This window comes from Pundamilia nyererei, unplaced genomic scaffold (genome assembly GCF_000239375.1).
Source record: "Pundamilia nyererei isolate P.nyererei 1_Seehausen unplaced genomic scaffold, PunNye1.0 scaffold00135, whole genome shotgun sequence".
In the NCBI taxonomy this organism is placed as follows: domain Eukaryota; kingdom Metazoa; phylum Chordata; class Actinopteri; order Cichliformes; family Cichlidae; genus Pundamilia; species Pundamilia nyererei.
In genome coordinates this window covers 1,298,679-1,313,946 of record NW_005187536.1, presented here as the reverse complement: position 1 = coordinate 1,313,946, position 15,268 = coordinate 1,298,679, and the positions used below count along the sequence as shown (strand labels likewise).

Genomic DNA, 15,268 nt, shown 5'->3' with positions numbered 1-15,268 from the left:
GCTGGAAACCGCGGCATCTATTTGTACCGTCATGAAAACGCGGTGAGCTGGGCGTGCTGGCAGATCCCGCCGATGGCACAGCAGATGGAGAAAGGGCAGGAGTGCCGCTGCCTCCTCTGGTTGCTATGGTGAGAATGGAGGTGAAATGCGTGGAGACAGAGCCGCTGTAAGTAAAGTGAAAGGAGACTGAATTATCCTTCAGCAGGTGGCATCGACACCGCGTCCCCACATCCAGGTAATGAATAGCGCCGGCCTTCCTGTACTCACAGGCAGGGCAATAATCTCCCATCAGCCTCCTTCCTCTGCGCAGCAGGTAAAAGACCTCACGCTGCTGATTGACTTGTTGGGTCAGCAGTCATGTGTAACAACTGACAGTTTGATCATTGGTTGAACAATAGAAGTGCACACGTACTATCATCGACATCGTATAACAATCATTTTGGAGGATCAAGAGAAAGACACGAAGTGGAAATAAGCCCCCTTTATTCAATATCGATTTACATTTTATATAAAAATTACTTACATTTAATACATTTCTTCAAAATACAAGCAGCCAAACAACATACAAATCAAATACAAAATTATAAAATTTCTTATATTTATCATCTTCCTTTTCTGAAGTAACAGACGTGTTTTATAATAACTCTTAGTAACTGTTTTTGTAGCTGTGGTAAATCTTTCTTCTCTCCATCTTTAATCCATTTGTTGATATATGAGACCTAGAAAAATATGATATTCTGTCTTTTCAGCGTACAGTACGGGATCCGGGAATCTGATCGGAAAACATTCAGGGTGGGCTTCGATATCTCTCAGATACGTTTGTACGTCATATTACTGCTGAAACAGGCGACTGAAGATTGGAATCCGTGGAAATGAGAAAGACGGGAGATAATGTCTGAGAAACGACTGTGTTGATGTTATTGTGTCCAGTGGGACTGCCGGAGCAGAGCTGTCAGGTGCAGCGATGCAAATAAAAGGAATCAAGCTTGTCGTTTGTGAAGCTCTCCGGTCCATATGTCACATGAAATAACAAAAACAGAAAAACCCACGCTACTCTTCTCTACTATACATCCTTTTTTTTCCAGATAAAATGAGCTGGCCCTTCCCCTCATCGTCTCCACAAAGCCAAACCGTTTCCCTCTAGAACTACAAACAGGTATGGGTACAAATTCTAGCACTGCATTTAAGGTTTCAACTGTGCACAAGTGTGGCTTCAGGTGTTAATAAAGTTTTTGCAAATCAGCAGCTTTACTTCAGTGTCATACAGTATACTGACAGCGCTGTGTAACGCATCTCTGACAAACAGAAAGCAAACCATAAGTGGAAAATTAAAGTCTTCAGCACAGCGACGAGGACATTATGCTGATGCTAAACCAGTAAAACCTAAGAGCCTCATAGGAAATAGAAAAATCTTGTTTCCTCCTTCATATTATACACTGTGGTAAAAAAAGAAGTACAAAGTGTAAAGTTAGGCTATGCGGCGGTTTCATGAATTGTCCCCTCGAGTTTCTTTGGGAGTAGCTCTCTCCTCTCATCGATACTGATCACTGGCTTCCGGCAGTTTTGCCCGTCGATGTAGATCTTTGCATACACTGGATTGGAGTAGTTCATGGGCTAAACAGGCAGGGGAAGAGATGCCAAGTACAAATGTTAATTTATGATATTTTACAACAGTAGGAGTCTCGAGGTTGCATTTTAATAGATGTTGTGGAATCAAGAAAGTCTTCGTGTCAGATTCACCTCATACAAACTATCACATCAACTTTAATGAAACCTGGGCTAATTTAAATTCATGTACAACTTCCTCTGTCTTGTTGGCTGAGTTCTGATCCAATTTGAATCCATTTCGATGGATCTGCGCTCTGTTAGCAGATTGTTTAACCGATGTTCCATCACAGGAGGTTTGCTGGAAACAGATGGCGGCTGCATCTCAACCAAAACAGTTTGCAAACTTTCCACAGTCCCACAGATATTAGCAAAATGAGCAACAGAACTGAACTTGGTGCCAATTGTCGTGCGAAACATTTGTTAATAAAAAGTTGATTATTGGAACTTTAAGGAAAGTTTGGTGGTTTTTGGACAGGATGTCACAAAATGATAAAGGGAGCAAGTATATACCAGATGTCAACATTAGCATGATTTTAATTTTACACAGTTCTTAAAATAGAAAACACACAAAGCTTCCTCACAGTGAAATTGTATAAAAATGGATATTTTTTCTTCTTCTTCAGAGTAAAAATAAAGTGTGTAACACTCACCTGTCCAGGGATTACCTCCTTGGGCACAGAATTCATGCCCAAGGTGTGAGGGTCGCTGGATTTTACACACCAGCCCTGCAACACAACAAGCACCGTGCCATATAAATACAGATGAACTCTCACAGTCCAAATACGGGTTTTAAAACTGCGCTGGAAAAACAAACTAGCAAGTACCACGAGAGCTGGACGTATGGAGGCTGGTTTAGAGTCACACCAGCATGTCTCGGTTAAAAACACAGACTGGACTCACAATAGCAGATGTCAAAGTTGGCAGCTTAAGAAGCAACAGCATTAGGCTTGAACTTGCAGCAGGTGAGCTACATAACTGCATCTGTGAAGGTCTTAGGATTCACTTGATATGCTGGGAGTTCGTGTGGGGTGCAGAGAATAAATCACCACACAGACAGACGTCCTCCAGGTTCGTGGCATCTGTATATTTTTGTGCCCAGGCCAGAGAGATTGTAAAATCTCTGCAAAGCCTCATGTAATTCCACCGGATGCATCTCAATTCTAAATATCACATCCCAGCAGCTGCCGGGCCAGATGCAGAGAACACAGCACTGAGTTATTTTCCAATCTGAAAGACACATTTGAGCTGTTGTCCTTTCTCTACCCTTCAATTAAAGACGACATAGCTGCAGCATCAAGGCTAATAATTAGTGTGATAAGGACTGGCATCAATCAAGGTCTAAACAGATTTTCTCATGGCTTTGAAAACTCTGCAGTATTAACAATGCTGTGGTAGTAAGGGATGTACACATACGGCAAATTAAAACAACATTATGCAGATATTTTACGATAAAATAGCCAAGAAACAGTCACTAGGTTGTTACACAAACTGTTTCTGCCTGTCTGTTCTCGCGCTTTGCAACTTCACTTCAAAGTGCACAATGCTTCACGACACACTAATAACTCCTAGTTTTCAGCTGGCTATAAAAAACTGGCTCAGTGTTGTCACTGCAGACATCGAGGTAGAGCTCAGAGGACCTTGAAGTTGTTGATGAAGAGTCGCTGAGTAGGAGGCTGGACAGTAAGACCAGTTTCATATCAGAAGACTCCTGGTCGACCTTCTTACAGCTGGGCCACATGTGTTTCATAGACAATCTATGTAACTGTATATAAAAATAATATAGTGATGACCATTAAGATTTCTCCTCTAAGTATCCTGATAAAAAGGAGCCAGCATCTGCTGTACTGTCAATTCAACTTCTAGGAGATCAAATGGTACAAATTTGTTAAGGTTGTAAAAACTTTATTTAGTTGGAAAACACGTGCAGTAAGTTTTATATGTGCAAAAACGATTAAGCTTTCAGTATTTAATGCAGCAGAGACCTGCAGACGCTGCCCAACAAGAGTTACATTGAATCAAATATGAGATGAAAACTGAAAATGAATCACTTTAATGAGTTTGTAGCTAAATGTAATTACACTGACGTTTGTATCTGAGAACATACGAACAGATGCAGCTGCATGTTTAAGCCCCACTCAAAGTTCCTCAGTAACTTTTACTCCACACGTTTGACTTGGCAACAATCTGGTTTCAGCTCGAAGTCAAACACTGAATTCCATCCTATTAAAACAGGAAAGACGTGTTGTTGAGCACACGTGACACACACACACACACACACCCACCTTATGAGGGTCAAGTGTGAAGTTTGGGCGCAGCAGGCTGCCTGCATCAGCGTGGTTGTCGTGGTCCACTTCATACATGTTGTATGACGGGTTCCCAATTTCCACGTTTATCCCTCCGTTGGTCATGGGCTGCCTCTGCACACGTTTGCCCCTGAGCCGTGCAGAGCACATCATCATTAACGCGACACACAACATGCTGTTAGTGTGCTGCTGCACGATGCTACTTGGAGCATATCACTTTGTTAGATAGCCATGAACGATGGATTATTACCACAGGCTCAGAGTTCAGATCTACTGAAAGCAAACTTTTCACTCATAAAGCAAAAGCATCCATTCATCTTGAAAGCTCTGCGATGCTGGAGCGCTCATGTTCCTGCTTAGAAGCTTCTTTTTCTTACATATTTCTTTATCGACGTACCTTTGCCTCCGGCGGCAGATATAAACACCGGCTACCACCATCACAATCAGGATGACCAGCAGGACCAGAGGCACAATGATAGCGATGCTTCCTGGGGAACAGAGAGAGGACGTGATGAGCGACCAGCAAAGGGGCTGAGATGAGTTCACGCAGTGACCGCGGCGTGAACAGAGCCACTTTAAATAACAGCGTTTTCACTTCACAGGGCTTCGCTGTTTGCACATTTCACTTTACATACGTCCAGCACAGACAGGCTGCACATTTAGAAATGTAAGACATTTTACACTGACGTGCACGACTTCAGAAGATATATTTTTTAAAGCTTAAATTGAAGTTGACGACAGAGGAGTCATATTACTGAACCCTGACGGGCTGGCGACTACAGCCCCTCTAATTCAAACAAGGAAACCCCGCTGAGCAGAGCCCTTTGTGCTCAAATGATGCAAACCGCAGAGGTTGGTAGGAGTTCGGTAGTTCGATGCCAATCTGTTGATGTTCACATGTACGAGTTATCGTTCCACTGAAATGCAATAAGGTCAGTGAACCAGTGACACATGCAGGTATTCACACAGGACATGTTAAGGCTTCTTGACATTCCCAGTCCTCACCTCCGCTCATGTTGTCTGATCTGCTGCTTTTAGGGGCGGGTCTCTCACACTGTGTTCCTGCCCAATTGGCTGAACATCTGAAGGAGGTCAAAAGAGAATATAAATAAACTATCATTAGCATACCGTGGCTGCAGAGAGGCTGCTGAGAAAACAACTTTGCGAAATGATCTACGACATGATGTGACTGTGGCTTACACATACGGCACACGGCTTTGATTCAACACAAACAAAACACCACCTGGAGAGAGAGCACTAAGCACATACATGTTGTGTCCGTAAAGAGCTTAATGTGAACTGACGTGTTGAATATTCAGTGTATTAACAAAAAACAGGAAAGATCAAAGGATGACAACAAGTCGTCATCTCATGTGTGTTCCAATGGGATCCGATGGGCGTGATGCATGACCCTTGTTAGAGGAGGTGACGTCCAATTTAGCTGACGCTAAAGCATGTAAAGCATGAGTGATCTGGTGGGGGCGGCAGGGTGATGATAGGATGAAACTATCCTGAATAACATGCACTTGCAGAATCAGAACATCAGGCTTTGACAACAACTTTATTAGGACATCGGGCGTAACCTGGGTCTTCATTTTCCCGCCTTTGAGAAGCAAAAACCAGGATGGAACTGAGTCCCTTCAACAAAGAAACCCGGCTAAGTTGTAAAAGTTAAAGGCCTTAAATATGAACACCGATTAAAGATGACACGTTCTGCCGAGTAAATTATGTGCAATGACCGGTCAGGACGTATTTAGCCATCATGCACAGGCTGCAAATGCACTGATGCCCACATCACACACACAGTGTTATGCTGTAATCTTCCCGTGGTTCATGTGTGCATGAGATGGGTGGCAGTAAGAGGCAACAACGTTATGCAGCAGCCGGTGATGTAATAAGTGCCCCTATATACAACGTAGTGGTGCTAATATACATTAGCAACATCTTTATCTACCAGGAAGGACTGCTGGTGCTGCTGCTGCAGCAGAAGCATAAATAGCATCCTGTACTGTTGCCGCTTAGCTTGGCCCACCAGAAACAGAGCTACAGCTAGCTGTGTCCTAAAGTAACTAAACGAGCACAGCAGCATGTTTCAAATAAAAACTATTTCCTGTTTTAAAGTCGTTTAAATACCAAAGGTTAAAATGAAATACTGTCACATGTAACTACTTTCTACAAAACTCTGTTTTTGAAGCTTAGAACAGAAACAAGCACGTGTCTCGAAACGCCATCAGCGCTGCAATCAGTGTTCGACCTCGCCACGTATTTTCTTTCTTACTGCAGCGAACATATTCAACACGTGTTGGTGCTAATGATGCTAATAATAGTCAGTCATGTTGTTTCCATACAGAAATAAATATAAGCCAACATATTCTAATAAAACAACATTGTAGTATCTGTGTGATTCCACCATCTACGCTGAGTCATTGCTATATCCAGTACTTATTACATGACAAGCTGCTACAAGGAGGCACCATCACAGAGAGGCCTATGTGCTGGACTGAGGCTGAAATGAAGCCAAATGGAGTGGGGGTGGGTTGTGTACAAAAGGAGGTGAGTGGGCGCTGAATACAGCTGGAGAGGTGAGAGGGACCTACTTGCAGCGTGGTTTGTTAAGAGCTGTTAATGTGCACATCCCCTCATTCTGACAGAAGTAATCGCAGGGGTTGGCCAGCTCATCACAACGTTGGTTCTTGAACCCTGACGTGCAGCTGCAAAACATGTGTTTGGAGTGACAAAAGGGCCCAAGAACTGTTCAACTGTCGGCTGCCTCATGAGTGGCGACAGAACGCTAAACCCTGTTAGCAGCTTAAGTCACAAGATGCAACAAGACAGTGTGACGTCTGCAAATTAGCAAAACAGATCAACAAACGTCCCTGCTCAGCACGTGAGGGGGACGCATGTGGGGCCTGCTGCAGATTACGAAAACTGTTAAACAAGAACTTTGGGCCCCAACATGATGGTTGTTTGCATCCACATAAATGCATCTAATAAGCAAAAACCAGAAAATACATTTAGTTTGATTAAACAATAGAAATGACAGCTGACAGGGGAAATAATGATTTGATTCTCTGTTGAATTTGTGAACATGAAAAATCTCTCAGACTGAAAATTAACCTGAAACACAAAAAAGCAAATTATATAAAAGCGCTAAATGAATTTGCACGTCACTGAGTGAAACACGTATCTGATCCACTGGCTCTCACAGACTGGCTGTGTGATCGTGTGCCATAATCAATCAATCAATCAATCGAGTGTTCTGGTCCAACCTCTGCACCACCAGGTGAGACCAAAGAGTGTCAAAGGTCGACAGACTGCAGACCTGCACGAGGCTGGAACAGGATACCATCAGCGAGAAGCTTGGTGAGAAGGTGACAACGGAAAGAGAAGGAAAATAAATTTGTCCTCAGTCTGGAGCTCCATGTGGGAGCTTGCATCATGGGATGAGGACGATCACCAAGGTGCTGGATCAGCCCACAGCTCCACGGCACAGGCCCGTCTTCACTTTGTGAACTCGTAAATGAGTCAGAGAAGGCTCCGGAAGTGCTGTGGTCAGATGAAACCAGAACTGGCAACAGCTCAGCCACTGTGCTTGCAGAGGTGGAAACATTATGCTTTTCTGACAGGATGACTTTGCCTCACTGAGTGGGCCAGTGGACAGGCCCACGCACCGTAACATCTCGGACTCCTTCCCTCGGCCAGGACACTGACAGCTGGTCATGGACGCGTTTCCAGCATGAAACTGACTCGTGTCATGCAGGAAGGACCAAGTCAAATATTTATTTCCATCACTGACATGCAAATTCTTTTATACCTTTTGTGTAATGTGTGTGTTTTTCTGGATTTTTTGTTTGATAAAAACAAATTTAGGGATCAAATAATTGTTTCCCCGCTGCACAGCTGACTGATGGATATTTCTAACTGTAGATGCTAAAGTAACTTTGCTTTTGTGCAGAAAAGGAAAAGAGCAACAACATAGAGTCATACAGTACAGAGCTGCTTAACAGGAATGCTTGAACTTTGTTAGACAGCAGTGAAATGTTGAGGTATTCTCTTCGTATATTTGAGGTTTTTAAAGCAAGAATGATTGCAGCTGTAGCAGCTTCTTTAGGTAGGCTTGATGAAATATACATTTACTCAGAGTATTAAGGTCAAACATTATGATTTCTTGACGCCGACGTATCCATCATCTCACATAATCTCTCATCTTGCAGCAATGATAAACCGCATTATCAGGATCTGTTAACCTCATCGAATAAGATGGAATCATTTGCATAGAAATTGATTCTATTCCCTGGAATCTGTGAGCGGCGCCTGCAAATTTCAATTTAACTACAGTGGACAATGGGCATTTTAAAAAATGGAGAGTTGGCCTTTGAAATGGATTTCCAATTTCCTCCTTGGACAGATTTTTAACACAGCACTGCGAGTGATTATAGCGGAGGAGGTATTCATTTACAGGGAGCCCTCTGAGTAGCCTTTCACGGCGATTTCTTCACGTGTGCCAGTCAAGCTTTTGTCTCGTGCAATTTTTCGAGCTTCGTGGCGGCTGAAGTACTGAGCAAACTTCTAAACCCTCTGACTGAAGAGAGCCACAGAGGCCTGACATCAGCTCTCAGCTGCAAGGAGGAAAAGTGTGATATGTTGAGAATAGCTGGCTTTGAAGGAGTCTGAAACCATCTTTATCTTCCTAAAACCTTAAGCCACAGCGAGGTGTCACACAGCACAGGATGCTGTATGGCACTCGGCCCCCTGCTGTTTCATGGCCTCCACACAGTGACATCAAACCTTCAACTTAAGGATTTCTTTCCAAAGGAAGACATCTATCTCACGCGGCGACTTTCAGTTTTTAAAGCCGGGCACAGAGCCGACGGCTGAATCGAAACAGTGATGTGAGTGTGAATAACAGTGGAGAACATTGAGTTTTCCTTACTTTCACCATTAGGCAGGGACTTACTGACAGAAAGGCAGGTTGGTGTCAGGGTCCAGGTGGCAGGTACCTCCATTGTAGCAATATCCGTCACACAGCTGACAGCTCGGTGCTATTCTGCCATTTGTGCAGCTAGAGGGTGAAGAAATAATGGATCCTAGTTACAACCAGAAAACTATACTTACAAGAAGCAGAGACTTCAGCCAGCTTCAAATTCACTGACATGACCAAACCTAAAACGCTACAGGGTACGTGGCCTTAAATTATTGATTTAATTAAATCAATTCTTCCCGCCGGCAGCCTGTGGGTGAAGCGACTGAGCCCTGAATGAACAATATACTGTTTAACTCGTGTTTTCCCATGAATAAAAATCAACTATGAAGCCTCACAGCCAAAGAGATGATGGACAAGAGTGGACAAGAGTAAATACGGAGCGCTCACTTGCAAACCACTTCTCCCGTCTCCTCGTTAATGAGGCAAGGAGCTCCGTGGCATCGGAGACACTTGTCCACCTCGCACTTGTTCCCTTCAAACCTGGCGGGACACACACACTCCACGTAGCCGCTGCTGGATAAAGTGCAGGCCTTGGAGTTCACGCAGTAGTGATGACAAATGTCTGTTTTAGGTTTGCAGAGATAAACAGAGAGAGAGGATAATGTAGAAACACAGTCTAAGCTGATCTGATTACAACAGTACATGGTTTTAATGGGACTTAATTATCCACATCAAATGATATCTTAGCCACAGATGAAAACGTATCACCCTTTGGGCAAGCAACAGTGGGAAAAACTAATGATGTGCAGATGAAATTGTTTCCCCGCAACACATTATGTCAAAGCGCAGCAAAAGAAAATGCATTATCGCCCCGGTGCAGAAACACCCAAAGGTTGTTTGATGGTAGAATTTTGATTTTTGTTTATCTGCAAATTGAAGCAAATGTGGTGTTTTTGGAAAGAAGAGACTTTGAGGGGATTGCTTTTGTCTCTCGCTCAGAGTGGGAACTCTCAAACGCTTTGTTCTGTGGATTTTATGTGACATAACTGAATTCAAATCAATGATTTTCTTTTGATTAGGTGCTACTGGCAGCCACAGGCAGCCAGGGGAACATCAATGACTGTTTGTGTTTGTTTGCTGCCAACAGGACTCACGATAAAGACAGCGGTCCCCGGTATACTCGGCCATGCAGCGGCACACCGGCTGGTTCCCCTGAGTGACGTCGCACGTCCCCCCATTTAAACAGTAATTGTCACAAATCCTTTTCTCACAAAAAGGCCCTGAGAATCCGACAGGACAGCGGCACGTGGGCTTTCCTGAAAAGAAATATGAGCATAAAAGATTATTAGAGCACGGAAAGGTGGAAATCGGCAACGGACTGATGAATTCATCCGTCTCAGAACTGCTTTCGTTTGTTCCACAGAGCCAAAACTGCTGTGCACAAACATGACGCGTCCACGCGCTCCAAACTGCCTCGTGGCTGTAAACACACCTACACAGATGCACTTCATATTTACATGGATATATAGGGCTGTGCAAAAGTCTTGAGCCTCACCTAATTTCTTTATAGAGAAAGAAATTATTCTTTTAATATTCTTTATATAGAGAAACTAACTTTTTCAAGTCATCTTGAGCAATAATTTCACACATCACATCACTGTAGCTGATGATTTTCAAAGGTTTATTTTCTTCGGTTTATTTGCTGAGCTGAAGATACAGAAGATAAATAACTGAACCCTGTGAGACCCAACACATCACGAAAGAGCCAGAAAATTCTGATTTTTTGGAACTGAGATGTTTATGAACCTTTATAACAAAATCCCCATTTTTTGCTGTATCATCTTGTTTTTGATATCTTTTTATTATATATTTATTATATATTTTTGTTTCGCATTTAATACATTGGGTGTTTTTGCCCATAACACTTTGAGCCGGACAACATAGCACGGGCACTTTGTTACCAGCAGCTTTTAAACATTTAATTTGTTCACAGCGGCAAACAGGCAGAAAAATCTGAGGTACGGCAACAGAAGTAAGAACTGGACTGAATACTAACGGCAGCAGGTCAAAATTTGAATGGAGTGAAAGAAGCCTGGAGAACGATTCCTGCAGGCTACACGTACGAGAAAGCAGGCTGCTGGGTGGAGACAACCTGTATGCTGTTAAGGCCTCGGGCCATTTTCTGGGTCACTTCTGTTGGTCTTACATCCTGTCTTCTATCTACTGTCCTAATGCAATAAAGTCTAAAAAGCCCCAAAACAGATATAACAGAAAACACAAGAAAACAAATATCGACTTTCAAGCTTGTTAAAATCGTACAAAGTCTATTTCTGCCTCATATGCTGTATTTCCATGCATGTAGGGATGGCCATCGAGAACAGGTTTTTCTAGTGAAACGGCTCCCAGTAGTAGAGTAGAGCCTGTTTGCCTATTGATTCTCCATATCGATTCCAGTTGGTGAGTCGGAGCAGGAAACAGTGGTGGAGCCTGCAGTGTGGATATAAACATTACTTTTATTTTTATTGCACAGAGAGGCGAGAACACGATGGTGAAGTGCAAACTGCATCCAGGACAGAAACAACCACAGCATGCTGCTAACACAACTAGCACCTGCACAGACAGCATGCTAATGCTAAGCTAGGAGTGACTGCTGACCCCAGACCAGCAGCCACAGTTACAAAGATTGTATAAATGCCTCGATGTGAAACTTTGTTACAATCCTCACACGTGGGTAAAAGAAAAAGCACAGACTGAAACGATCTTCACACAGACCGTACAGAAACACGTGCTGCACCTTCTGATTATTTTTACAATTAGAGACGTGTGAGTGTTGAGAATTGCCTCCTTGTGCGGGTGATCTGAAACAGTAACCTTCCAATCATGCTCGCCGTTTGTATAACGGACAAGCGAGAGCAGGAAACAAGTTCAAGAAAAGGTAACAATTGAACACTACTTACACAGCACACAACCAAGTTGCCATGGATACAGGTCTCGCCATGTAGGTCACACTACACCACTTGGTAATTTCACACTCTACAGTTCTGTGCCTGGAATAATCTGACTGAAACGTCCAAAGGAAATCAATCTCTCCATTTGGATCTGATAACTCAATAACTGATGGGTTAAATCTTTCTGAGAAGGCCAAACGTCACAGCGATGAACGGCCTGCTGCGCTCAGCTGTTCTCTTCATCTCTGGAAAACTAAAACATTAGTTCAGGTTTTCACAAATACTGATGCCGACTGGTTTTGGATGTGTCAGCAAGCTGTAAGTTTTACAGACTTCTTATGTTTCTTGAATATTATCTTATTATGGGATGCACAAATCAAACTGTTTCAGTGCTGTTATTTAGTAATACTAGCAAAAACCTTGTGAAAGACATCACTAAAATGTTACAGGAACACAGAAAGTGAATAATACTCTTCTTGCCTATTCTTCTTATTATAAATGGCCAATGCAACTGTTACCATAGGAACATGGTAGTGTAAACACTGAAATGAGCTCAAACTTCCTGGTCCACCTTTTGCAATCGTGTCACTGCTATGCAGATGACACCCAGCTCTATCTGTGCATGAAGCCAGATAACACACACCAATGAGTTAAACTGCAGGAATGTCTTGAAGACATAAAGACCTGGATGGCCGCTAACTTTCTGCTTCTTAATTCAGATCCAACTGAGGTTATTGTACTCGGCCCTGAAAATCTTAGAAATATGGTATCTAAGCAGATTCTTACTCTGGATGGCATTACCTTGGCCTCCAGTAACACTGTGAGGAACCTTGGAGTCATTTTTGACCAGGACGTGTCCTTCAAAGCACAGATTAAACAAATATGTAAGACTGCGTTCTTCCATTTGCGCAACATCTCTAAAGTTAGAAATATCCTGTCTCAGAGTGACGCTGAAAAACTAGTTCATGCATTTATTACTTCCAGGCTGGACGACTGTAATTCATTATTATCAGGAAGTCCTAAAAACTCCCTGAAAAGCCTTCAGCTGATCCAAAATGCTGCAGCAAGAGTCCTGACAGGGACTAGAAAGAGAGCAGATTTCTCCTGTTTTGGCTTCCTGTTAAATCCAGAATTCAAAATCCTGCTCCTCACATACAAGGTCTTAAATAATCAGGCCCCATCTTATCTCAATGACCTTGTAGTACCATATCACCCTATCAGAGCACTTCGCTCTCGCTCTGCAGGCCTACTTGTTGTTCCTAGAGTATTTAAAAGTAGAATGGGAGGCAGAGCCTTCAGTTTTCAGGCCCCTCTTCTGTGGAACCAGCTTCCAGTTTGGATTCAGGAGACCTGCCCGCCCCTCCCTCAGCCTGGTCCTGATGGAGGTCTTTTCCTTCTTGTTCATATGGAGTCGTTTGATGGTTGGTGTTTTCTCTGTTTTTTGTAGCACTTTGAGCTGACGGCCGTTGTGATTCGGTGCTACATAAATAAAACTGAATTGAATAGACGTCAACATTTATCTGCTGCACCAAGCATTTTAGACACTGACCATCTCAAGCCTGACTACATACTGTGAATTCTGGGTAATTTAAGACCGTTTACAAAATGAAATAAATCCCTATTTATGGGATATTTCTTATTACTGTTACAAGTGTAATAAAAATACAAACAAAGGAGAATCATTGAAAGGAATACACTAAGCTGCAAACCTGCATCAGTGCTTTGATGCTGTGGTTTCTAGTTTCGGCGTTGCCTGCTTGTCCTAATCATTCACTCAGCTACAGGATGATTTCACTGGAAAAACAAAAACAGCTGATGATATCACTGACGTCCATATTGAGAGGGGATTTTCTTCTTACTGTTGTTTCGTAACAATGCCTGCAAATCATAATTTATGACATTTTGTTGTGTCCCATTAGTCAAATTAGGTGTCACTGACTGTTCTCATAGTGACACCAGCCTGATCGTGTCTTCACACCAAATATCAAGTTTTGGTTTGGCAGAGATGCAGACTGATGCTAATTTGTGCAGAGCAACGCAAACAGAGGCAAGTGTATCTGCACGAGTTCACCTCATTGGGTTGCAGACGCCTGCGAGTTCTCCTGATAGGCTGACAATCAGAAATGAGGAACATCTTTACTGTCACGTTCTCTAAAGAGCTGCACCCACAAGAAGTGCTTTCAAACAGTGGACGAACTGTGGAGGAATTCCTGGTACATTAGTAAAAACAATAAGGACACTTTATTCACATGCTGATTACAAACATACAGAAAAAATTAATGTTTAACAGAACCAAAAGAAAAAAATCAGGAAACAACAAAAAGCAGTAAATAAATGCCAAACGCTACAAAAAGGTTGAAGCACAGACACCAGAAACACAGGAAGTCACAAAGAGCAAACCAGTGGATCAGACAGAGACTATTATTTCAACATTATGTGCAGTCTTAGTACTGCTGCTTATTTCTCAGTTTATGGCTGCAGATTACAGCTGTGAAGCCCTAAACTGGCTCTACTTAAAGATCAGAAGTTACTGTCACACGGCCTAATAAAGAAGACGTGGAAACACTTTGTGTTGTCAGCAGATCAAAGTGTAATTAACTGTATTGATTGAACAGGTATTCTTGTGTTTTTGTTCCAGCATCCAAACGAGCACAAACACAGACTCAGCAGCTTCCTCCTACACTTCAAATTAAGAGCAAAAACATTCATACAGTTTTTTCTTCACCCAAAGAAAACATCATAACATTAGTAACTTTACAGCTGGCTTTCATTTGTGACGAGGGTAACGAGCTGCATCTATAACCTGCCTCCACCAGCACAGGTCTGTGTTGCACTTCCAATATGCTGCAAAGTTGTGACCATGTTGGTTGAGCCACGTCAAAATTAGAGCCGTGTGTGTGGCACAGAAACTCAACCTTTGCACCCCTCAAACACATCATCAAGTTGGCCGATGACACGACTGTGGTGGGTCCCATCTGCAAGAACGACGAGTGAGCATACAGAGAGGAGGTGCAGCAGCTAATGGACAGAGTCAACAACCCATCTCTGAATGTGGACAAAACAAAGGATTCAGAAGAGCATAGAGGATCACTGGCCACTAACCCTAACACTTAACATCGATGGATCCTCTGTGGAGGTCGTTAAAAGCACCAAATTCCTTGGTGTTCACCTGGCAGAGAACCTCTCCTGGTCCTTCAACACCAGCTCCATAACTAAGAAGGCCCAGCAGTGTCTCTACTTCCTGTGGAAGCTGAGGACAGCCCATCTCCCTCCATCCATCGTCACCACCGTCTACAGAGGGACTCGAGAGCATCCTGAGCAGCTGCATCACTGTCTGGTTGCTAACTGCACTGTATCAGTACAGCAGCTGAGAAGATCACTGGAGCCTCTCTTCCCTCCATCACAGACACCTATCACACCTGCTCCATCCGCAAAGCCACCAGCATCGTGGAGGACCCCACACACCCCTCACACACTCCCCTCAC

At 43.1% G+C, this 15,268-nt stretch overlaps 1 protein-coding gene across 1 annotated transcript in view; it reads right to left on the bottom strand.

Annotated features, from left to right (window-relative positions):
- Positions 1–466: 466 nt before the first annotated feature.
- The window catches only part of lrp1bb (low density lipoprotein receptor-related protein 1Bb), a 249,953-nt gene continuing 235,151 nt past the window's right edge, over positions 467–15,268 (bottom strand). Inside the window, exons 83-90 of the mRNA XM_013913504.1 lie at positions 9,990–10,385; positions 9,283–9,457; positions 8,869–8,973; positions 4,917–4,993; positions 4,309–4,399; positions 3,891–4,041; positions 2,259–2,333; positions 467–1,614 (exon numbers count right to left, since the gene is read on the bottom strand). Coding sequence (XP_013768958.1) covers positions 1,474–1,614; positions 2,259–2,333; positions 3,891–4,041; positions 4,309–4,399; positions 4,917–4,993; positions 8,869–8,973; positions 9,283–9,457; positions 9,990–10,385 — 1,211 coding nt within the window. The 3' untranslated portion in view covers positions 467–1,473. The remainder of the gene's footprint in view (positions 1,615–2,258; positions 2,334–3,890; positions 4,042–4,308; positions 4,400–4,916; positions 4,994–8,868; positions 8,974–9,282; positions 9,458–9,989; positions 10,386–15,268) is intronic.